The following is a 24413-nucleotide window of genomic DNA, read 5'->3' on the forward strand; positions in this document are numbered from 1 at the left end:
TAACAAACAGAATAAAGCAGAAACAACAACCCACAGTCCTTCCTGGCAAAATGAAGATTTCAATAACCTGTGTTGCAAACAGCAATAATAAGCAGTGTCTTCTGTTTCAAACTGTTAGGAGCAAACGTGCCAGGGGTAGAAATAAGTCTTCAGAGCGATCGCTTAGATTAAAGAGGCTTGCGCCAAGCCAGGGTGAGGGAGATGTACTTTCCTCCCAAGCCGAGCGAGCAGAAAGGCAAACAGTGGTTTGACTGTTTCCAGGCAAATCAGGCCATTTTAATCACCTTCCTCCTCCCTTTCAGAGCGCCTGTGCATGTCAGGGTGCGCACGGCTGCGTTTGACCCCAGCCAGAGGGAGAGCAGGCACCCACTGCCTGCCCAGGGACCGCAGCCCGGCATCGAGCATGGGGGGGGAAAAGGGAAAAAAAAGAGAGGGAGGCCCCAAACCCCCCAGTCTGACATGCTCAGCAAGTTGCTGTTTGGCATGTTAGTGACGCCACCAGCCCTAGGAAAGCAGCTTTCTCCCCCAGTGGGTTTATTGAGAAGATTATTAAAACCTTTTCATTTAAAAATATTTGGCAGAGACTTCTGCATAAGTCGCGAGGACATTTCTGCCCACATCCGCTTCCAACAGAGAAAGGAGAGTTTAAGGGGGGAAAAACCCAAGCAAAACCCCACTCACTTTCCTCATGGCTGCCAAAAAGGGTCTCGAAAGAGCTTGTCTTGTGGGTGAGAGGGACACCAAGAAGTACTCCTTGACCCTAGCCAGGTAATACAACTCTCTTTCCTTCTACTACCATTGCTTTGTCTTTGAGAGCAATACGAGATCACTGATCTGTCGGGAGGCTGCTGGAGTCCAAGTACAGTGTGTACTGGGAACATCTTTCACTACTTTCAGAATGTTTTGTTTGATTTTTTTTCCCTTTCCAAACTTCCTTATTAAATGTTTGATGCATTTACTAGACAGCAGGCTGAGATGTCTGCATCCTTGATGGATTGAACCAATCTACTGTTAAAGCAAGTGTTTCCTGCTATGTATTTTATAATCCTAGTAGATTTATTGTAGGATGCAAAACCTCATGGATTATGCTGCAATAAATTTGCCTTGTGAGTGAAAGGGATACCAACAAATACTCCTTGGCCCTAGACAGGTAACACAACTCTGTTTCCTTCACTGCCATTGCTATGCCTTTGAGAGCAATATGAGATCACTGATCTGCCGACAGGCTGCAGGAGTCAAAGCGTGGGGAGTTTCACGCTGCATTCAGGGAACGTCTTTCGTTACTTTCAAAAAGTTTTGTTTGATTATTTTTTTTTTTCCCTTTCCAAACTTTCTTTTAAAGTGTTTTTTACTAGATGTATTTACTAGGCAGCAGCCTGGTATGTCTGCATCTGTGATGGATTGAACCAATCTACTGTTGAAGCAAGTGTCTCCTGCTATGTATTTTATAAGCTTAAGCAGATTTATTGTAGGATACAAAACCTCATGGATTATACTGCAATTTTAGACTGAATTATAATAGTGCTATTGACACAATGTTTGATTCAAGGCTCCTTCATGCTTGAATGTCTAAATAATCTATTTGGTGTGAAAAGAATACAATGCTGTTAAAGACTTGATCCTGCAAAACTTTATTCATATGAATAGTCTACCAGACTTGAAGCTGATGTACCTCTTGTGTGCTGGAAGTCCTGTGAGTAAATGCTTGCCTGGGTGAGAAAAGCTGTAGCTTGGGTTAAAAAATGAGTATAAATGTCTATCACAAAACAGTTTTTCAGCTGAACTTATTTTCATTCTTCCTCTTGACTCAGACCTGCAAGTATTTTTAAAAGAAAATAGATGCTCAGTTACAGCTTAGCACCTCTTGACATTTCCATTATCTCATTGGTTTTCAGGTTATTTATTGCTTGGCTCTCTTAAAACATGTGGGACAGAAACTTGGCATAAACACTGTCAGTTGAAATGGAAATCTATCTCTCCATGTTCTTATACTGGGTCACTGCCACCATATTTTAGTCATTTGAGTGTCTGTGTTATTAAATATTATTACATGGCTCCATAAATATACATGACACTGTCCAAAATTACTTTTGTGGTAATATTTATATTTTAGAATTATCCCATATGATTCTGCAATTCATTTTACTTACTGAAGAACTCAGAGTTTTTTGGTTTTGCAGTTTTGCAGGCACAGTTTCAGTGATTGAGGTCCTTTGGCCCCTTGCTGCCTCTGGACATAAGGATGTCTCTGGACAAACCTTTTACACCACACAGGAAGAGGTGCCCCGAGACAGGGACAGTTGTTAGGCTATCTTGTGAGGGAGCCCTTTTTCTCCCAGAATCACCAGGAACAGAGAATATCCCCAGGGAGAAGAGAGGTAGGATGCACATTGGGAGCAAGAATCACCTCAACCTCCCATCTAAGTGCTGACTCACCTTGTGGAGGAGACAAGTTCTTTCTAATTATTTTTTCTTAATTTAGGATTTAAGTTGGTTGGGGTTAATCACTGCAACAATTGCAATTGGTGGGGTGATCACTGCAAATATGCCCAGCAGGCCAGTCCCAGGAGGGCTCCACAGCAAAGGTCCTGAGATTGCTGATTTATGGCAGGGGTAATACAGCTCAGCAGGAGAAGGAAGGCTTCTCTTCCAGGCATGTGGCACTTGTGCTGCCCTTCCTCTCAGCTGTTCTAACCAGGGCAGCTTTTACTAACTACACAATGTAATGACTCTGTCCCTACAACAACCAGAAATGGGGCTGGGAGCTGGAGCCTCTCCCCTGTTCAGCAGAGCTGCCAGCTGAGGGGAAGCCCTGGCTCTGCTCCCCTGGCAGCCCAGCACCCCAGGGTGCCACCCTGGGGGCCAAAGGCAGCCCCCCAGGAGCTGGCCTGGGGGCTGGACGACACAGCCAGCTGGGCCTGGGCTTGCACAGACCAGCTGCCTCCACAGCTTCAGGTGTCTTAAGCCGATCAGTAGCAATAAGCTCATCTTAGCCTTTGGTATAAATTACCACATTTTTCCATTCCCTGTGTGTAGGCTTAATGAACAACTCTAATGCTTTCAACGGAATTTATTTTGCACACAGATTGCTTATTTCTTTGCCATGCCCCAGACACTTTCTTTTTAATAAATGCCATTATTACAATACACAGGGAACAAAACTAGTTTTATCTTAACCCTGTGAGTAGTAATTTTGAACACAGGCCCCATTCCCTGCACACAGGCTGGAGGGGGAGAGTGTTTTGTACTTGCTAAACCTGCCTGTAGTCACTAGTGGGTTTGGATGCATTGTCTCCTGTGCCAAACTTGAAATGCTTACAAGAGTATGGGATTTAACTGAGCTCTCTGAAAATGAGGTCAGCTGTAGACTTACAGGATAATTCAGGTTGGAAGTGACCTCAGGAGGTCTCTGGTTTAACCTTCTACTCAAAGCAGAGTCAACCAAGAGATTAAACAAAAGTTGCTCATGGCTTTATCTGGTCTAACCTTGAAAAAATTCTCACAGGATGGAGACTGCATGACCTGTCTGGGAAATCTCTTCCAATACTGAATGCTCAAGCCCTCAACCACCATGGTGGTCCTCTGCTAAACCTGTGACAATTTATTGATCTCATAGAATCACAGACTGGTTTGGGTTGGAAGGAACCTTAAAGATCATATAATTCCAACCTCTCTGCCATGGGCAGGGACATCTCCCACTAGATCAGGTTGCTCCAAGCCCCATTCAACCTGCCCTTGAACACTTCCAGGGATGGAGCCTCCCAGCTTCTCTGGACAACCTGCACCTGTGTCTCACCACCCTAACACTAAAGAATTTCTGCCTAATTAATCTAAAGATTCCCTCTGAAGCTGTGGGAGGACCTGGACAGGCTGGATCGATAGGCTGAGGTCAGTGGCATGAAATTCAACAAGACCAAGTGCAGGGTCCTGCACTTTGGCCATAATAACCCCAGGCAGCGCTACAGGCTGGGGGAAGAGTGGCTGGAGAGCAGCCCAGCAGAGACACCCGTGGGTACTGGTTGACAACCAGTTGAACCAGACCCAGCAGTGTGCCCAGGTGGCCCAGAAGAACAATGGCATCCTGGCTTGTATCAGGAATAGTGTGGCCACAGGAGTAGGGATGTAAATCTCCCCCTGTACTCAGCACTGGTGAGGCCTCACCTTGAGTGCTGTGCCCAGTTCTGGGACCCGCACTTCAAGAAGGATCTTGAGGTGCTGAGCAGGTCCAGAGGAGAGCAGCGAGGCTGGTGAAGGGACTAGAGGGAAAGTCGTATAGGGATAGGCTGAGGGAGCTGGGGTTGTTCAGCCTGGAGAAGAGGAGACTCAGGGGGTTCATTATCACTCTCTTCAACCACCTGAAGGGAGGTTGTTGTCAAGTGGGGTCTGGGCTCTTCTCCCACGCAACTAGTGACAAGAAGATAGCGCATGACGTGAAGCTGCACCAGGGGAGGTTTAAGTTGGATATTAGAAAGCATTTCCTCATGGAGAGGGTGAATAGACATTGGAATGGGCTTCCCTGGGAAGTGGTGGAGGCACTGTCCTTGGATGTGTTAGAGGAAGGGTTGGATGTGGCACTTAGTGCCATGGTCTAGCCAGTGTGGTTGTGTTAAGTCATAGGCTGGACTTGATGATCTAAAAGGTCTTCTCCAGCCTTGGTGATTCTGTGATTCTATTGGCCCCTTCCTCCAGTCTGCCTATGGCAGCCTTGCTCACTCTCCAATGTATGAGCTGTACCTCCAAGCTGGCATCATCTGCCAACTTGATCAGGGTGCACACCAACTCCTCCTCCAAAAAAGGACAAAGTTATTACATAGGACTGGTCCCAGGATAGGACGCCACTTCTCATCAGACTCCAGGAAGCATATGAACCATAATGGTAACAGTGTCTGAAGCTGCATGCTCAGAACCTCCTACCTTATGCAAAAATGTTGTCTGTAAGGCATATGAAGTGAGATTCATGTCATCTGTCTTTAACTTGGATGTGAAGTAAGTATCTAAGATAGTTTTCTATGACTTTTTACAGTCAATGGTTATGGTGGAAGAGGATAAATTCTTCAGATGATTAATCAATTGTTATGTTTCTTTTGATTTGTTATCACCTATCTAGTGATCTAGACAACCATATAGCAAAGACTAGAAATGTCTTGACCAAATTCTTCAAGTTTCCATGAATGAATACAGGCCAGATGATTTTATGTCTTTCTGACCATAGATTCACAGAAGTATTGACAGTAACATTGACCAGAAATACTCAGTATCTCACTTAAAAATCAGTGGATTTGCATTAGATTGTACCAGCTGTGCTGAGAACTAGATTTTGGCTTGATTCAGCATGGATATGGAATCATAGGATCGTAGAATAATTAAGGTTGGAAAAGATTTCTAAGATCATCCAGTCCAACTGTCAACTGGGTTTCTGATCATGTTCTTTCTATGTCAATACAGTGAAGTTTTGAATGCCATCACACAAGTGTAACTCAGGTCTTACAGTCTCAAGATTTTTTGCTTTATTTTGTTTCTGAGAAGACAAGAGACAAGAAAAAAAGGGGAAAAAAAAAGAGGCAATGATAAAAGCAGGAAATGTGTAAAAACCTTAGGGCATGTTTTAATGTAAAAGTTTTTAACAGAGGTCATTAACCTGACCTATAGGTATTCCTGTCTGTCAATGAAGCCTTAGGCTTGTAATTGATTCTTGTCTGGTAGGCTCATGCCAGAAGGCAAAAAGCTTGAAGTGGACCTAGGAGATTATTTCTTCAGGTGGAGGTTGATTTTCTATGACAAGAAAGCAGGGAGATGAAAACTCTTACGAGATCAATGAGTCCATATCAAATAAAGGCTTTTCACAACTCTGTGCTTTGCAGAAGCCAATGCCCAGGAAAACTTTCAGTTTTTATGGTGACTTTGGAAGGATTTTTACCCATTTGTTATATCTCCTGAGGGGACCCAGCAGAACCCATCCCATTGCTTTTGCCTTTATCTTAGGTGTCCTGAGGACCCTGCAGAAAGGACTGTGTCTGCTCCGTACTGGCAATACACCATCTCCATTATGCCCACTTCAGTTATTCTCATTTCATTTTGGAAACAAAATTAAAACTGAGATTCTAAGAGCCATAAAACAGAAACTAAATAACTAGGACACCAGCTCAGGATATTGATCATTCAGGGGTATAGCAATGTTACATAAAATCATGAATGATGTGATGAAGGTAAACAGGGAATCATAATTAATTATTCCTAACAGTACAAGAACTAATTAAAATATCAGGCAGATGACTTATAAGTAACAAAGGATGCATTATTTCCACATGAATAATAATTAAACTGTGGAACTCGCCACTTTCAAGTCAGGCAGGTTCCTGGAAGAAAGATCTGTAAAGTGTTATTAGATACAAGCTCTGCTTTAGTCACCTCCCAGCCTCCAGATTGGTGCAACTGTGGAGCAGCAGCCCTCTGGACTTGTTCCCTTGTGCTTTGCCCTTATGTATCCCCTTATGCTCATAACAGAGTTTGGGTACTTGGCTGTTTGGATACTCAGATACTTTATACCGTGGGTATAACTCAGAGTAGATATTGCTGTACTGTTCTGCAGAAGGAAATTTATTCACAATACATCTATGCATACGTGATCAGGCTCTCAAAATGAGACTAAAGAAAACAACCAAAGGACAAATTCCCATCTAGTAGATATCTAAATGTACACAAATATATAAATATTTGCCTTTGTTTTGTGCCCACGATAAGGAAAAGAAGAATCTGTACAGCCAGACTATAAACAGATCTCAGATGAAATCAGAGCAGTGCCAGTATAAGAGAAGTGACTGTAGCTTTGATAAATTTTTCTCTGAAGGCAGTTTCATTATCCTTTCAGGCAGCAAAAATTACTATTTTCCCTTGAGAAGGAGATGATGTCCTGTGGGAAGTGCAATGATTCCACATGTTGCTCTTCTGACTGGGGTTCTCATAATGGTCTAGGAGGATAGCAATTATTCCCATCAGCCTGCAGATCAAGGCACCCAGCAGATCTAGGGAAAACAAACAAAAGGAAGTTGTAATCAAAAGCTCTTGCTAATGATTTGTATAGAATCTGCAATATGTATTAATATTTTCTCCTTCCTCCCTTCTGGGCATGAATCAGTAGGAGCCTTTCTATGACGTTAACTCAACTATCATTTTTACAAAGAGAATTTGAAATGGAGATTATTTTTTAATCTGGGACTCTGCTTGCCATGTACTGGTGTGGAAATCTGATGCTCAAAGGCTACATCTTGCTCTAACAGACTCAGAAGGGGTTTATGGTTTGACAGAGCTGATCTCTGCACTTTAAGCTTTTGATTCACACATTTATAAAACTGTCTCTTAGATTCTTTTAATTAGTAGCAGGTTGCTCTTGGAGGAAAAAAATAATGGTTACGCACAGGAGCTGGCAGGAGTTTTCCTAACTCATTGGGCCAGATGCAGCTCTGCAAGTTCAAAGGGAGCAGAGAATGCTCACCACCTCTGACAACTGGGCTTCTTTTATTTAGATACCCTTTAGACAGAAAGATGTGACATTTGTGGGTTTACGCTGTCTCTGTTTGCTTTTGCATCTGTTCAACAAGATCTGTGGATGGTGCTTTCCAGCTCCTCAGTGGTACTCTGAGTTTTTGTTAGCTGATGGAGTGACTCAAAGATGAAAAAAACAGGAGGGTCACAAAGCGACCTATTTTGTTAACAGCAAGGAAAGGATTTGGTGGCTCAGAAATCTGCAGGGGTAATTTTGGCATCCCTTTCCTGACAGGTTGCTGACTTATGTTGTTAAGATGATTTTAATGTTCAATGCCAGCTGATGAAAACTGAGTTAAAGGGAAATTAATTTTACATGCAAACTATAGAAAAGCGTTGGAAGTTAACTCCAGAGAGGGATCATGAGAAAGAAAAACTCGTATGCCCTGATCTCCAGGGGACAGTGAGAGAGCTACAGTATTTTATTCATCCATCTGGAAGGAATCAATTTGTAGTATCTTCTGAGGCAAATACATCAGGAAAATATTGTACAAAAGTGACACAGTGCACATGAGAAGTCTGATGAATGTCAAACTAAAGGACTGGAGAAAGACTGCCTATTGGGGACCCCAGCTGCCAGATGGGCAGCTCATTCTGCAAGCAGCCCAGCTCCCATTTATTTGTTGTTGAGGGGCAAATAAAGGAAAACTCTGAGAAAAGGATTAAGAAAACTCTCTGTCCTCAGGCATCAGGCACCAAATCTGACCAGCTGCTCTTTCACGCAAGCTCCCCATGTAACAGAGGGACCTGGTCACCTCTCCTGAGCAAACAGAGACCACTTGCTAACCTGACTGGGAAACAAGCTGACTCAGGGACACCTGTTGCTTCCTTGGAACATCTCAATAATATTTACAAAACCAAATCCACACTGATTATCTACGGTTGCAGGGCTGGGCTGCCAAGGGGGGTCAGGTCTTCTCCTTTCATCACCTTCAGCACCTCTGTGGTGCTGATGAACACAAGGGGCTGAGGCACCCACAGCTCTGCAGCTGCCTTTGCCTCTGGCCCATTGGTGGGGTGCGGGCTGTGGGGCACCAGGCAGGACTTTGAACCTCCTGAGCTGCCACAGCCCCCTCTGGCCGCCCAAAAAGGCAGCTGGAAAAAGTTCATGACTTCAGTGCAGTTTTTTTCTTGACATCCGCTGCTACAGATTGGCAGCCAAAGGCATGGTTTCTTTTCAGTAGGATGTTAGGCATCTTCACACTTCCATAAACAGTGCAGAAATGCTACAGAAAGTCACCAAGATCCATGTACCTCCCAAAGCACAGGTCTGCCAGCAACCAAAGAAACAACCTTTTCTGGTGTCAAAGGGAATTCTTTAGTCAGAATGGGGAAAAGAGGCTGTTATTTCTGGGGGCAGCTAAGCCCAGCTTCATGTCATACCCTCAGGCTCATTTCAGACTCAAAGAGCCGTGGAGTTTGCTGCATTCACAGACAGGTGTGCTGACTATAGCCTTGCACACACAGACCTCAAATAGTTGCAGCACATGGTTATAGGGACATTGTGCATGTGCATCTGGGCAGAATTCACCTTTTGATGCCACAGGGCTCTCCCAAGAGACTCAGTACATGACAGGGGATATTTTACCAGTGGGGGTATCACATTAGGAGCAGCTGTGGCAACCAATGTTATATCTGAATAGACATAACACAATAGTTTTCAGTAGAACTTCCTGGGATGTGGTTTAGGGGATTTTTTTGACCAATTTGCCTCTTCTCAGTTGAGAGATAAGAAAGCGGGAATGTCCTTGCTTAGCAAACCACCCTGGGGCGTCCTAGAATAAAGTGAGGTAGTCACTGAGCTGCTCTAGTGAAAGCACTAGATGTCGTGGTCATTCAGGAGTTCCTGCTGTCACAGTGCAATGTGCTCAGCCCTAGAACTCTCTAACCCCATCCCATATTCCCTGTGAAGAAAAAGGGAAGCACTGAGCTTTTGTAGCAGATCAGATTTGGCTGTGAAATCATCTTGTGATGTCATCTGAGTGATGCTCAACCAACAACTTCTGCTGAACTTCTCTACCTTCTATGAATTTAGTGGAACAAAGAGGTCAGTGTATTATGGAGAACTGGTTTCTTGGATTTTTTAAGTGTCTTTGAAAGTTTTAGGCTAAGATTTTTCACGCTAGAGCCCTGCTAGAAGATTGATACTTTTTGTACAGATACGAAAATTTGAGATTAAAAAAGTTGACATGCAAAGAGAGAAGAGAAATTATTTTTAGTCTATTATATTTGAGAAAAAGATTATTATTTTTTAATTGTCTTCCTGACAAAGTTGTTGGCAATAAAAAACTGACATTTTCTGTAAAATTGTCTCCATGCTATGCTGAATTTGGTTACTATTTGCATGAAGTACAGCTTTTTTAATATCATATGATGTGCATTAAATACACAGCCTAAGAAAGTCACCCTGTGCTTCATAAACTGCTCAATGATGTAGAAGAGTCCAAAGAGCTGGGAAACATGAGGAGAGCAGTCACTTCATGTGCAGCTCCCTCCCACAGAGCCCTGCTTGTGCTAGCAAACCTCTTCTGTGACCTGCTCCACTGTTCCCAATGCGGCTTTAATCCTTCAAAAGCATTAATTATATAGTTTCTGAGGCTGCAGGGCTGGATGCCCAAATAATCAGGGTTTTTCTTTTTTAACATTCTGTTTCTTTCAATCCCAAAGGATGAGCTGGCATCAGAAGAATTTAAATGAAGAGAGGCAGCAGCAGGAGGAAGAAGATACTGAAGCTAATCCAGTGTATCATCACTGTCACAGCTACTCACAGACCTATGAGAACAGAAAAAGGGAGCAGCATCAAGCCAGGAGAAAGCTCTGTATAGCATCAGTAATTTGCATTTTCTTCATGATTGCTGAGATTACAGGGAAGTATATTTGCTCAGAGAGAGCTCAGTTTGGTGCCCAGCACAGCTGTATTCATGCCCTTTTGCACCTACTCTGACTGCAGGGACCCATGATGCACAGAGGTGAACCCACCTGGGACAAAATAACTTTCCTTTCTCCTTAATCTTTAAAAGAATTGTGGGGTTTTAAGGTAAAACTACTAAAATATTTTCATGTATTTGTTTAAGGATTGCATCTGGGTAGGAATATAAGGATAACATGGTCTACACCCTTCTCCTAGGTCTTTAAATTTGGCTAAAAGTGGCTAGCATGTCTTAGCAATGTGTCATAAAAGGTTTCTAATAAATTGGGTTACTTTTTTGTGGGATTTTTTTTGTTTTTGTTTGGTTTTTTTAAGATTAAAAAATTGAACATGTTTATTCAGGCCAATGAGACCTCAGCACTGAAGAAGACTGCTATCAGCTGGATCTGATATTAAATGAAACTGTCTTTACAGTATCGAGGAAAACCCAGGGCCAGATTCACCATCTGCTTTTCTTCAGTTAACTCAATGTATTTATACTAGGGCACATTTATCTTTTAAATTGGCCTGCTGGTGTGTCTCTGGATCAGTGGAAGATTATTTTCCTGTCTAATTAGCTTTTGCTTCTGGACCCATCCTACAATGCCAAAGATAAGTATTTTACTCACTCCTAGAGCATTAGCTTTCATTTTGTCCCACTGATCTGCTCTCTGCGTGGCTCTTGTGATATTTGTACACACCTAATAGTTATTGGATCTTTAATTTGCCCTTCTCTGCAGTAAGGTGAGGTAAGGCATGAGGGTCCCACAGACTTTTGCCACATGTGCCACAGGGGATGTAGCAAAAATCAGCAAGGAAGGACCCTGAAACCCATGTTTTCCCAGATTCAGCATCTCTGGAGGCCAAGGAAATTAAAGAGAAAGGCTTTGTCTTCCCCATAGGTAAGAAGTGGAGGCACTGAAAGAGCCACCTCATTTCCGCCTTCTTCCCTGGCTGCCAAACCCAGTAGGGAATTCTCTGACTCGCCCCTCCCAGACGCTTCATCCCTGTGAAGCCCCATTGTCTGTAGGTCACGTGCATTTCCCCCATGAAAAGCAGTGCACTCCACTGATCTCCATGCAGTAATTTCCAGTGCCAGAAGTAATGCATTATTAACAAAACCGTATAATCAGTAGGCTTATGTCTGGTGAAAGTGGCAATGCTAGAGGATAATTGGAAGGACAGATGATATGTTAACTAAATGTTTCATTTTGCTTAATGAATCATACAGCTTTTTTGCTGTGACAGCTTAAGTAACAGGCTTGAAGACCATTTTGCTTCAGACCATTAAACTCTGAGAAACCAGTTATTAACTGCAGTTACCGACAGCAGTCAGTGGAGATTTTTGTAATTATGAACTATACATTTAATTTTTTTTATCATTAGGCTAGGCAGCCTGTGCCTGATGATTGACCATTGAGTGACTGACAGTTTCTACTGCTTTGTGGTATACAAAACTATAAACATCCATTGTGGGTAGTAGGAAGTCCTAAAGGCCACTTATTGGGAGTGTTGATACATAGCAATAAAAGCCCTTAACAGGCTTTTATCTTGAAAGTAAAGAACATGTTCTCCTTCTTCTCCTCTTAGAGAGCAAACAGTTTCTGTGGTCTTTATTATCCTAGACAGAAGAAACTAAGCTGCATCCCTCTCAAAGAAGTTGAAAAGTTGTGCTTCCTTGAATCCCGAGATCTCTCCTGTGATATTTTTGCTCAAATCATCTGTGCTGGACCTTACTGCCCTCATAAAATGGGCATGGTTGTCTGAGACTGATAAACTAGCTATCTCCAAAAGACAATTATCTTCTGTTCTTCTAATGCAGATCCGTTACAAACTCCATAGATTTGGAGATATCAGTCAAACCAATGATACTCTGTGTACAGCCCTGATACAAGAGTGCTTTCCAAGGATTTTTAGAAGCTAAGGACCAAATGTGGATTTCAAAGCACTTTATTTCCATTTGAGCACTAGAAAGAGACACAAACCCAGCATGTATCATCATGTCAAAAAAGAATATAAAGACTTGACCAGGTTTCTTAGATAAGGAGACTGAGAACTCAGAAACTCATGCAGCCATTAGCTAGCAACACATAAAACAATTATTTGCCAATTTTTTGCAAAGACTACAAAATAGAAGCAAGCTTTTGTATTGCTGTGGCACAGAACATGGAAATACAGTATCTAAAATGCAATAGGGTTTTGCAGGCACTTTGTGCTCTACATATTTGTTTGCTGAAAGGTAGCTGATGCTTTGGCTGTTAACATCTGTGCAGTGCTAGACAAGCCTGCTTCCCTCTGCTGTGCAAAATTGCCTCCCTCTTGGGAAACAGCTACCCTGCAAACAGGGAAAGCCTAGGAGCTGTGTCACGACCAAAAAGTATATGTGCAATTTACACCTGCTGGTGTTCCGGCAAATCCCAGTTCTGTTGAATTTTTCATTTTACTGCAAGGAGTGAGATGCCCCCAAATTCTGCAGCCGTGCTTGCTCCCTTCTGGGAAATAACTTTCAGGCAGCTGTAAACAGGATGAATAGGGAGATAACAGAGGGTGGAAAAAAAGCCTTCTACGTGTAATATACATTCTCTGGGGGTGACAAACCTTACACTATTAGATACTCTAATCTAAAATTTGCATATAGGTGGAAAGCAGTCAGTCAGTCCATCCTGCTGGCATGAAGACTTTCCATCTCTAAGGAGATGAGATATATCTGCATGTCCCTCTGGCAGTGGTGTCTAAGGTTTGAAAGAGGCATTTTACAATGTTTTTCAGGATTCACTGATTCTCATATGAGTTGTGGTCAGAAGAAAAGGTGAGCTGAAATTAACTGAATGACTGAAGAAGGATGGAAATATATTGCTAGAAGCAGAAGCTAGATGTTTTGGCTCCATTATTTCACATTTCCATTTTTCTATATTTTCACTGCTGCAAAGATTCCCCTGCTGTAACAAGTTGGCAGGACAGCTTTCTGCCTGGGATCCTTCTCTTCTCTTGCAATCACTGGAAGATGGGGTAGTTTAGAGCAATCTTTTAGTTTCTTTAGATTTGCCTTTAACTTCTAACATGGTTAGAAGAATTTGGCAAAGTAATATTTAGCTTGCTGAGTAAAGGAAATGTGGTTTCTGATAGCCTAAAATGACTTCTTTTTTTTTTTCTTTTTCAGAATTCATATGAAACCAAAACCCCCCAGCATAAAATGCCATCCAGCCACATTTTTCCAGCTCCAGCATCTAAACTAAATCATGCATGATAGATTAGTCCTGTAAACAGAACATTTTTCACTATGCCCTCACAAATACGGTCAGTTGTTTATCACAGCTCTGCTATTGGGACCTTTCTTTTTACTCCTGTTTTAGTGTTGCCAATAAATAGTTGGGCATCCTGCCATCCTAATTCAGGAATAATATGCCTATTTTCCTACAACAAATAGGAAACAAATCCCATAAGCTACATCTTTGAGTTTTTGTACGTATCTAAAAATATCAGTGATCTGTGAAGAGATAGTGGGAGGATACTGGAAATATGATCCCCACTACTGCTTTTCACCAAGAAATCTGATACGAAAATAGTCACAGTAAAACAGTCCAACAGTAATAAAACCACAGCACTATTGTGCCACAACTCTTCCTGTCCTTAGGACTTTCTCTAGGGAAGATTGTCATAAGTCTTTCTATTACTGACTTTCACTGCATGAATGGGACACAAAACAGTTTTGCAGAGTTTTGTGTCATGTCTAAGATGCCTGAAAGCTGAACATCCCCTTTGATTCACAGCGAAGAAGGTCTCAAGTTCGATCTGGTTGACTCAAACTTGTGACCAGAGCCATGATACAGCTGCATGTTTCACACAGGTGGGCAGATCGCTGGGAGCCTGGCGGTGATCACCGACGCTGCACACATCCTAGTGGACCTGGCAAGCTTCCTCATCAGCCTCTTCTCACTGTGGCTTGCCTCCAAACCTCCCACCAAGCAGTTCACTTTTGGGTGGCACCGAGCAGGTAGCTAAATTGTCACAATATGAAGAAATGTGGAGAGGGAAATCCTTAGAAAAGGGCAGTGGGAAATGTGCTGGTGTCCAGCATAGGTCTGCAGACATTTAGAGACAGAGCACTAATGTTCTCAAAGCCCACAGGACACATGACAAACAGAGCAAACCAGTGATCATCAAAGAAGTAAAAAGCACAGTCATTTCTGGTCTAAAAATGTGTCTTTCAGTTAATTACTTTATACAGTTTGGGGCAGGTGCCAGCTTTGGCAGAGATACCAGCTATTTCTTTCAGTTACTTGGGTGTGAGGAAGATGAGTTCTCAATTTACTATGAAACAGCAGTTTCTATGAAAGCAACAATACCCATAAAAATGACAGGGTTCCTCCACCCATAGGATGATAACATATATATATTACGTATATGATGCTATATCAATTCTAACATGTTATCTTTGTAGAAAAGTGAGCTTTTTTAACATTTACCACTTTCTAAATCCTCTCCCTGTGTATCTCTTTATCACTGCTGGTTTTTATCAGAAGGAAGCACTGGTAGGTTTTGAAGGTTCTCTGTCCTCAGCCAAAATCAGGATATTTACAGATGACACCTAATACCAAAAGCCTTACAATCAAACATACATCCTTTTAAAAAAGATAAGACACAAAATACTAACTATCAGAAACAATTTCTGGCTGTATGATTCTGTTCAAGATTTAGACACCTAAATACCAATGTCTACATGTAAGAGAGCACATATAAGAATAAGGTGCAAGCTTCCGATATGTTTAGCAGAAATTTAGACTCCATTCAGCTGCCTAAACATAGAGGTCTGGTGCTAGGGTGTCTTGGACTTATGCATGGGAATGGCAGCTGTGGCACAAGACCCACAGGAAGCTGCACAGGATGCCAAACACAAGACCAGGGCATCTCAAATACCACCAGACACTCATAATTAAGAAACTAGGATGCATTTCCAGTCAGTCAATGGAGCAGGGAGCTGTGTGAATCACCATTAATTTGATGTCCATTGTCCACAATACACTTAGCTCACACCTACATGTAGACATTCTCATTTACTTAGCCTGGAAATGAATCCCATTATGAGTGTCTCAGGGCTCAGTGTAGTTGCTCATATGTGATTAGGGTTATTCAAAATGGCCAATGTGTTCCACAAAGACTTCAACCTCCACCCTAGAAGGCCATGGATGACTTCCAAACCTCTTGTGTCAAGACACACATGTAGGTGTCAGTGGATCTCAAATGGCTATGCACACCTATGCACCTGGAAGTAGTGAAGGGCTCAGATGATAAATACTTCAAGGATGTTCAGTATGAAGGTCCCAAAGCAGCTTCTGACTCAGGCTGTCTGCAGGCTAAGGGTGCCTGTGGCTGCAGAATGCACCAGAGAAGACACATGCCATACTTGTCCTGTCTTTATATTGCTCCTTACGTATATTCTGCTGACACTGCTGGAAACAGGCTGTTGGATGAGAGGGAGGTATAGTATGACTGAAGTACGGCTGGCATTGTTGCCAACACTCAGCTGAATTTTGCAGCCTTAGTAAACTACTGCTTCCCCTCGCTTGATCCATAATTACTTTTTGGGTTTATGCTCTCTTAGCCTGGGAGGAAATGAAAGTGAAACTTCTCTCTTGCTGATGAGGAGATGTAGACAAAGCATTGTATGAAAGTCACCCTCAGTCTGTGTTAGATTTTTTAGGGTTTTTTGTCATGTCTATGCAGAACTTCAGAACCCATACTTTATGGTCTTTTTATACTGGTAGCAAAGAGAGCCCTGCATCAAATGCCAATGGCTATTAAACTGCATTCCATTATATTTATCCTGTTTCTTGCTTATTTTCCCAGATATATGATGATACATATGATTTGTAGGTGGGTGCCCTAATAGAGTAGCTGAGGGCAGTCAGGTGGGTGGCAGAGTTGCTCTGTGCAAACCACTAAGGTCTTGCAGCTGCAGCCTTCAGTTACACTGGAAGCTGATTTTTCACTGTTTTTCTCAGACTGACAGATAGGGTGTGTCATGCAAAGGCTGTATATGACAGGGCTCAGGTTTAGCAGGAGCCATTTGAATGCCTTCTGTTTTCTAAGCTTGAATCAGGCAGCAGAATCATTCAGGGCAGCAGTTCAACACAACCCTTTGGGTGTGCAGCTGCTTTCAGCAACATGGCGAGAAGCACAATATTGAATGAGATTGATAGTATGAGCCAGACCTACTTCCATGTCGGAAAGCTCTCTTCAATTTATCTCTGGTATGATCCAGAGTCTTCCAAGGAGTCTCAAAATGCTGTTTGCTGCATTCTCATTAGTGCCAGTAGCTGTGAAGATATTTGACTGAGAATATATTGAGTACAGCATTTAGTGCTACTGAACTGGTCTGCAAGCTTAGCCAAGCTTTTGCTAATACACTGCACTGAAAAGTGATGCATATTTTCACCTATGTAGGTAAAGATGACCCCTAACACATTCAGTTGTGGAGTATATGCACACACACATAGACTTTCATTCAGGTGTTCACAAAAGCTGTTGGCTCCTTTCATGCCAATGACAGCAGAGCCATCAGCACCTTCAGCTGGGCCAAGTTTGCAGGGTTTCAACTTTAACTTGCAGAAAATATAAACACCAGGTATGCTTTATATTTTCTTCTCTCCGTTCAGCTTTAAGTAAAACCAGATAATCTTGTCAGTGCATTTTCATTCATTGTCAGTTCTAGACAAATGGTTACTTAATAAGTATCTGAAGCTTGGACTGCTGTAAAAGGTGTGACACTGATCAAAATATATTCCAACTCATAAGATGAGTTTCAGCTGCTTTCATGAACTGACAGTGGAGGTCTGTGCAAGCACTTTGCTCTTTCTGGCTATCTACTGCCTTTCACTTTACTGTGAAATTTTATTTTCCTTGGTATGTTCATAAAAAGCCACATTTACCCATTCAAGTCACGTGGCAATTACTAGTCCCAGGTCCTATTAAGAACATGTTGCACGTTCATACAAACATCCCTCAACCTTGCCTATGGCAGTGCAGCAAATGATGGCCTTGGGGATTTTATTTATTTGAGCTCAACTCAGAGCAAATAGAGACAAAATTATATTTTGCTGCTCCAGGGAAAAAATAGCTTCTTTTGTTCTCATCACTGCTAGTGGCACAAAAAATATTTTGTGGCATTGGAAGGATGAGCACCAGGAGAGAGAAAGGAGAGGTTTTGCTCTCAGGACCTTGTCAAGGGCTGTCACTGCCTTTCTGGAGTGTGAAGTGGCAAGAGGTGTACAGAAGCAAGGGAGGCTGTTAGAGGCGAATTACAGCTGCCAGTGGGTTTGGAAGAGCTGTGCCTCTCTCCTTCCCTCCAACCTCTGTTACTGTGATCAAAGTAATCTTGTTGGGGAAGGATGGCTGGTTCCTGGGCTTCTCATACCCTACTGGAAGTGCCAGGCAACGATGTAAGATTTGAAAGAATTGCTCTTTTATCCTTCCTTACCTTTATAGCTTATTTTGCTGCTCCCAGAACTCCTCAAACAATCTGTTTCATCTCTCCAACTTCTTCAAATGCCTCACTAACTCAACACTGCAAAGGGGACAGAAGTAAGATCAGGGTTAGGCAACCACATGGGTAGGGCAGCCCTGGGCAGCCACTGGATTTGCTATGACCAGAAAGGATTTTGGCCCATTGTTTGAGAGCACCAAGGCTGCCAACACACAAGAAGTAACTCTTTTGGCTAAGAAGCTTTCTGTTATGACACCTGTTCACATCAGATTGTTTTATTTCGTAGAAATTGTGGCTGCGTTGATGTCTATGATGATAATTTGGATGGTGACTGGTGTGTTGATATATCTGGCTAGCATGAGGCTGCTACACCCTGATTATGATATCAATGCTACAGTGATGCTCATTTCCTCTGCTTGTGCTGTGCTTGCCAATATCCTGTAAGTTACTTTTTACTCTCTCCAAATAAATTTTGAAACTTGAATCTGCTGCTATAGTTTGATAAAAAGTGATAGAGAGGTACTGGTCTCAAAAATATCGTTTATGAGTTTCATGAGAATACGGAAAGGGGTAGAGAAGAAAGATGCAGTGTGTCATTGATGGCTGCAATTGCTCTCATTGATGGCTGCAATTGCTCTCTTTCTTCTGTTAGCTGCCACACTGGGAAGGGAAGTTATGAATGCACAAACTCCAGGAGAACATTAATCTCCATCTCACTTTTTATTAGATGTCAGAACACAATCACAGAATCCTAGGGGTTGGAAGGGACCTCGAAAGATCATCTAGTCCAACCCCCCTGCCAGAGCAGGGTCACCCAGAGCACATCACACAGGAGCATGTCCCGGTGGGTTTTGAATGTCTCCAGTGAAGGAGACTCCACAACCTCCCTGGGCAGCCTGTTCCAGTGCTCTGTCACTCTCATAGTAAGGAAGTTTTTTCTGATATTTACATGGAACCTCCTGTGTTCCAGTTTGCACCCATTGTCCCTTGTCCGATTGATAGACATCACTGGAAAAAGCCCATCTCTGGCCTCCAGACACTTGCCTTTAACATATTTATAAACATTGATGAGGTCGCCCCTCCGCCTCCTCCAAGCTCAAGAGACCCAGCTCCCTCAGCCTTTCCTCAGGGAACATCAGGGAGATGTTCCACTCCCTTCATCATCTTTGGGGCTCTGCACTGGACTCTTTCAAGCAGTTCCCTGTCCTTCTGGAACTGAGGGGCCCAGAACTGGACACAATATTCCAGATGGGGCCTCACCAAGGCAGAATAGAGGGGGAGGAGAACCTCTCTTGACTGACTAACCACACCCTTTCTAATGCACCCCAGGATGCCATTGGCCTTCTTGGCCACAAGGGCACATTGCTGGCTCATGGTCATCCTCCTGTCCACCAGGACCCCCAGGTCCCTTTCTCCTATACTGCTCTCCAGCAGGTCATCCCCCAACCTGTACTGGTACATGGGGTTGTTCTTCCACAACATGCAAGACTCCACACTTGTCCTTGTTGAATTCCACCAAGTTTCTCCCTGCCCAACTCTCCAGCCTGTCCAGGCCTCACTGAATGGCAGCACAGCCTTCTGGTGTGTCAGCCACTCCTCCCAGTTTAGTGTCATCAGCAAACTTGCTGAGGGCACACTCTGTTCTCTCATCCAGGTCGTCGATGAAAATATTGAACAGCACCAGTCCCAGTACCAACCCCTGAGGGACTCCACTAGTCACAGACCTCCAACTAGATTCTGTCCCACTGACCACAACTCTCCAACTTCTTCTTTTCAACCAGTTCATGACCCAACATTCAAGAACTCTATAGAAAATGAGGCCTTATTAATTCCTCTGTTCACAGACATTCTTGTTTGTGTGTAAAACACTGAAACACTAGGAATTGCCTGCTTAACCACTCTGTATTTTTACTTAATATGTTTGATTTTACTGATCAGCATTCAGAGTGAGAGGGACGATAACATGTGTGGCATCACTGCTTTCAGAGATGCAATAACCCTACTCATATCTGCAGCTTTACCTCTCTTGCAGACTAAGCCTGATCCTGCACCAGACCAGCCACGGGCACAGCCACGGGGCTCAGGCCAGGGAACACGTGTCAGCCACTCTGGAGACGCCGGCTCCCAGCAACGCCAGTGTGCGGGCAGCCTTCGTGCACGCCATTGGAGACCTACTCCAGAGTATTAGTGTGCTAATAAGCTCACTTATCATCTTCTTTAAGGTTAGTTTTATTAGTTCACTTGCCTTCCTTACAATTAAGGATAACAGTTACTTTCATAGCATTGTGACACCAGGTACTATGCAAATAATTGCTATGTGTTAATGACATACATTGTAATTTAGTCAAAGAGAGTTATTCTTGGGAACTGAAATGACTGTTAAGAATGTAGTGCTTGCTTCTTTGGGTTTCATCTGCAAGGAGGATATTTCTGTATCTTTCCTTTTCCTCTTCCATACACCTTCATGCCCTGTGCTGAGGCTCCCTAGCTGGCAAAGGAGGTGAGCATTGATTCTGTACTAGATGAATGGAATATAATATTCTTTGAGATTAGCAAATTACAAATGGCAATAATCAACAATAAGGAAATTAACAAAGTGATATGTTCATATTTTTCTAGCCAGAATACAAAATAGCTGACCCAATCTGCACATTTGTGTTTTCCATCTTTGTTTTGGCAACCACCATCACCATCTTAAGGGATATTTTGACTGTATTAATGGAAGGTAGGACCTCATTCCAGAATCAATACTGTTATATTTTGGGTTTTTTTCTCCCTTTCTCCATAACTCTTGTATTTGCTGACAAAAGTATAATAGCACACTTCTGCATAAGTTTCCAATATTCTAAAAACTCTTATCATACTTTAATCTTAATTAAATTTTAAGCACAGCAGTTTTCTGTCATAATATATTCTTAAAATTAAATTGCTTTTGTTTGTTGTATGCGTAGCATTGCTTCTCATCACCCCTTTGGCATATAAGATGTCTACTCACTCTGTTCATTGTGTAATTCCTTCACCCATGTGAAATACAAGACTTTGCAAAACCAAAAAAAAACAAACAAAAAACCAGAAAAAAAAATGTCTGTTCTTTGAACCGTGGCTGTGAAATAGGCTGAGTGCAAGAAGCAGGAGTTTTTAAGAGTTTTAGTTACACCAGTACCAAAGAGCAAACTGATGGAGCTTTCCAGTCATGTTCAGGTGCAAGGGAATAGACAATTCTCAATACATCAGCAGCAACAAGAACAGGTTTGGCAGTATTTAATCCTGTCAGCAATGGGCCAGAACATTTGATTTGCAAGGCCAAATTACTTTAGCAGTCATAGATGCATGTTTTTGCCCTTCTTACACTGAATAATATAATGCAAACTCTTTCTCAATAAGGATTAAAAGGAAAAGTAGCTCTAAGACTGTAAATTTTGAATGGAAATTAGTTACTCAGTGTGACAGTCTGCACAGCTCTTTACTTCTCTCTTTCACTTTGCACATACTTCAGTTTCAAGAAGAAAAATTCTTACATTGTTTTACAGTAAAGCTTAATTCTAGGGTTGGTTGGCTTTCAGTGGTTGTGAGACAGGTATGTTTGTGTAGAAGTGTACCCAGATAGAGTGCAGCTACTTGCTCTATCTTGGCTGCCAAAAATCAAAGACCTCTTGATTAATGGGGAAAAAAATCAAACTACCAGGAAGGTTTGGCAGCCCCTCACACTTAGAGGTCTCTTTCTCTGAGCAGTAATTCCCAGCTTGGGCTGGCAGTGCTTTGTTTGCTTATGTAGCAAGCCCTTTATTGTCCTTCTTGGTGGGTCTCTGAAGGTACTGTCCTACCTCCTAATAGCCTCCTAAGAATTTTCTGAAGAGCAATTTGATGCTGAAGTTGGTATTGGAAGTGGTTCTTACCCCATGCATAGAACATCCAACCTGTCCTGGGGTGTCAACGCAGCAGCAGAGAAGTCCACACCTGTGACCAACTGTGTCGTACGGTCACTGATCATCCATGGTTTTCTCTAAAGAGCATGTGCGTGTCCACATCATGTTATGCCAAGTTAGTACTCCATGTTGTTCTTGTAATAAACAGATAGGACAAAGCATACAATACCGAGGTCGTTAGTTATTACAAATAATTATCAGTTACAGTATGAAAGACACAGTTAATCAATATTGTTATTGTATTAATGGTTTGGGTTGGAAGAGACCTTAAAGATAACACCCTGCCACGGGCAGGGACACCTCCCACTAGGCCAGGTTGGTCCAAGCCCCATCCAACCTGTCGTTGAACACTTCCAGGGAAAGGGAATCCACAGCTCCTCTGGGCAACCTGTTCCACTGTCTTATCACCCACTAAAGAATTTTTTCCTAATATCTAACCTAAATCTACCCTCTTTCAGTCTGAAATTGTTCTGCCTCATTTCACTACTATTCCTGATGGTCTCCTCTAGGTCCCCTTTAAGTGTCAGAAGGCTGCTGCAACGTCTATCCTGACCCTTCTCTTCTCTAGTCTTAGCAACCCCATCATGACCTTTTGTTAGAAGGCTCATCTAAGTAAACAAGTACTGATCCACTCCTTAACTAGACCTGGGATCTCAACTCGTCTAAGGTTCCTGAGTCAAACCATAGAATCATAGAATGGTTAGGGTTGCAAACAATTCTTATCTTTATGTTTGTCTTTCCCTCTCTGCTAAACTAATGCTTCTCTATTGTGTAAGTGTATCAAGGACAGAACATTTCAGAGGTGCTCAAATGATGCCATAAATTCTACTCTCACAAAAGCTGCTGGTGCAAAACTGTTACATGATCAGGCTAAACTTCTCACTTCCCTGTGAAAACCAGACACTCACAGTATTCCCTAAGGCATATACGAGTCTCATTCATCCATGCAGAAGTATAAAACAAGATACAGGATTCTATTTCACAGTAAACTCCGAAACAGACAGGCTTTCCAAATAATGAAATATAAAAATTACACATCTAACTGAATAAATCTTCATGATGCATTTTCCATTACTGATAATAATTTTTCTCTCCAAAATATGTTTTTACCCTAACTTCTCTTTCTAAGGAACAGCAAAAGGACTTGCTTATGACACAGTGAAAGCAAGGATTTTATCAGTTGAGAAAGTGGAGTCTGTTCACAACCTCCAGCTTTGGTCTCTGACAATGAATCAAACTATTCTATCTGCTCATGTTGCCACAGGTCAGTAAATTTTTGTAAACATGGAGTAAGTATTCAGTTGCTGCCTAGTAAAGGTCAGTTTCTCCTGACTGGGATACAACTGACTGTGTATCTGTTGCTTGTTAAAACAAATGTCTTTAATTTATTGGAAAAATACAAACAACAAAAAAGCTTTCAAATCCTCCTTCCAGAAATGTTGCCAAAACAACAGGGATCTCTACTTAGCCCAAAACTTCAACACTGCAGAAGTAACACTTAATCTTCAAAAATTTTTATTTATTTTTATTTATTTATTTTTTTTAAATATAGTCATATAGCATCATGGAATGGCTTGGGTTGGAAGGGTCCCTAAAGTTCATCTGGTTCCAACCCCCATGCCATGTGCAGGGACACCTCCTGCTAGACCAGATTGTTCAAAGCCCTTATCCCTGTTGACAAATTGTCCACTACTCAGATCAAATTTCTTGTTTATCAGTTTTCTTTGTGCATGTTAAGGTTTATTTAAGAAAAAAATGCCACTGTTTGGCCAAGAACAGGTTCAGAGGCGAAGTCCTTTATAGAGTCCTCACTTCCCAAAAAGAGTGAGTCTGTCAGCCACCCAAATCACTTGGCATTGTTGCAACTCTCTGACTGGATGAACTAAGCTTTATTAAGTATTTCTGCTTTCCTACGATCTTCTGCCAAATTGAATTTCTTTGGTAATTAAACTTAGCTAGGCTCTTGCCAAAACTGCATATTCTAACCACATTTTATTGAAAAAACTTTTGCTGACATACAAGTTCCTGAAAGGAGGATAGAAAGGACAAGAAACATTCTCAGACTTCTTTTTAGAAGTTTCCAGGTTGTTTGTGAGTAGTTTCTGTCAGTAAAAACTTACTTTTCTTTAAATATTACATGTATGGAATTAGATTATTTTCTGCTTGCTATCTATAGCAGACACAGCAGACAGCCAGAAGATTTTGAAAGATATTACCCATGTCTTGTTTGAGTACTACTGCTTCCACTCCATCACTATTCAGATTGAATCAACAGAGGATCAGAAACAAGACTGCATCTTCTGCCAAGAGCCCAGGGATTAAAGGCAACAGTACACTACAAAAATAATGATCACCCCTCTTACAGGTCAATGGAGACTATATGTGCTAGTTGCATGTAATTGATTAACAACAAATGGTAATTAACTGAGCTTAAAAAATCCTGTCACAGAGCAGTGCATGTACCTTTGCTTGTTGGTAACATCTATCAAGAGAGAACATCTATTAGGCCCATCCATCAGCCAAATTATCTGTCCATCCTCTGTTACTTCAAATT

General features: G+C 42.1%; 1 protein-coding gene across 1 annotated transcript; it reads left to right on the plus strand.

Moving 5' to 3' along the window:
- Positions 1-688: 688 nt before the first annotated feature.
- SLC30A8 (solute carrier family 30 (zinc transporter), member 8) lies at positions 689-24181 on the plus strand. Its single transcript, XM_009995367.1, has 8 exons — positions 689-768; positions 10210-10413; positions 14281-14444; positions 18220-18373; positions 19966-20155; positions 20553-20658; positions 22989-23123; positions 24036-24181. The coding sequence occupies exons 1-8, from the start codon at positions 689-691 to the stop codon at positions 24179-24181; spliced, it is 1179 nt and encodes a 392-aa protein (XP_009993669.1).
- The last annotated feature ends 232 nt before the right edge of the window (positions 24182-24413 follow it).

The sequence above is a fragment of the Chaetura pelagica genome, unplaced genomic scaffold, assembly GCF_000747805.2.
Source record: "Chaetura pelagica isolate M959 unplaced genomic scaffold, ChaPel_1.0 scaffold53, whole genome shotgun sequence".
NCBI lineage: Eukaryota > Metazoa > Chordata > Aves > Apodiformes > Apodidae > Chaetura > Chaetura pelagica.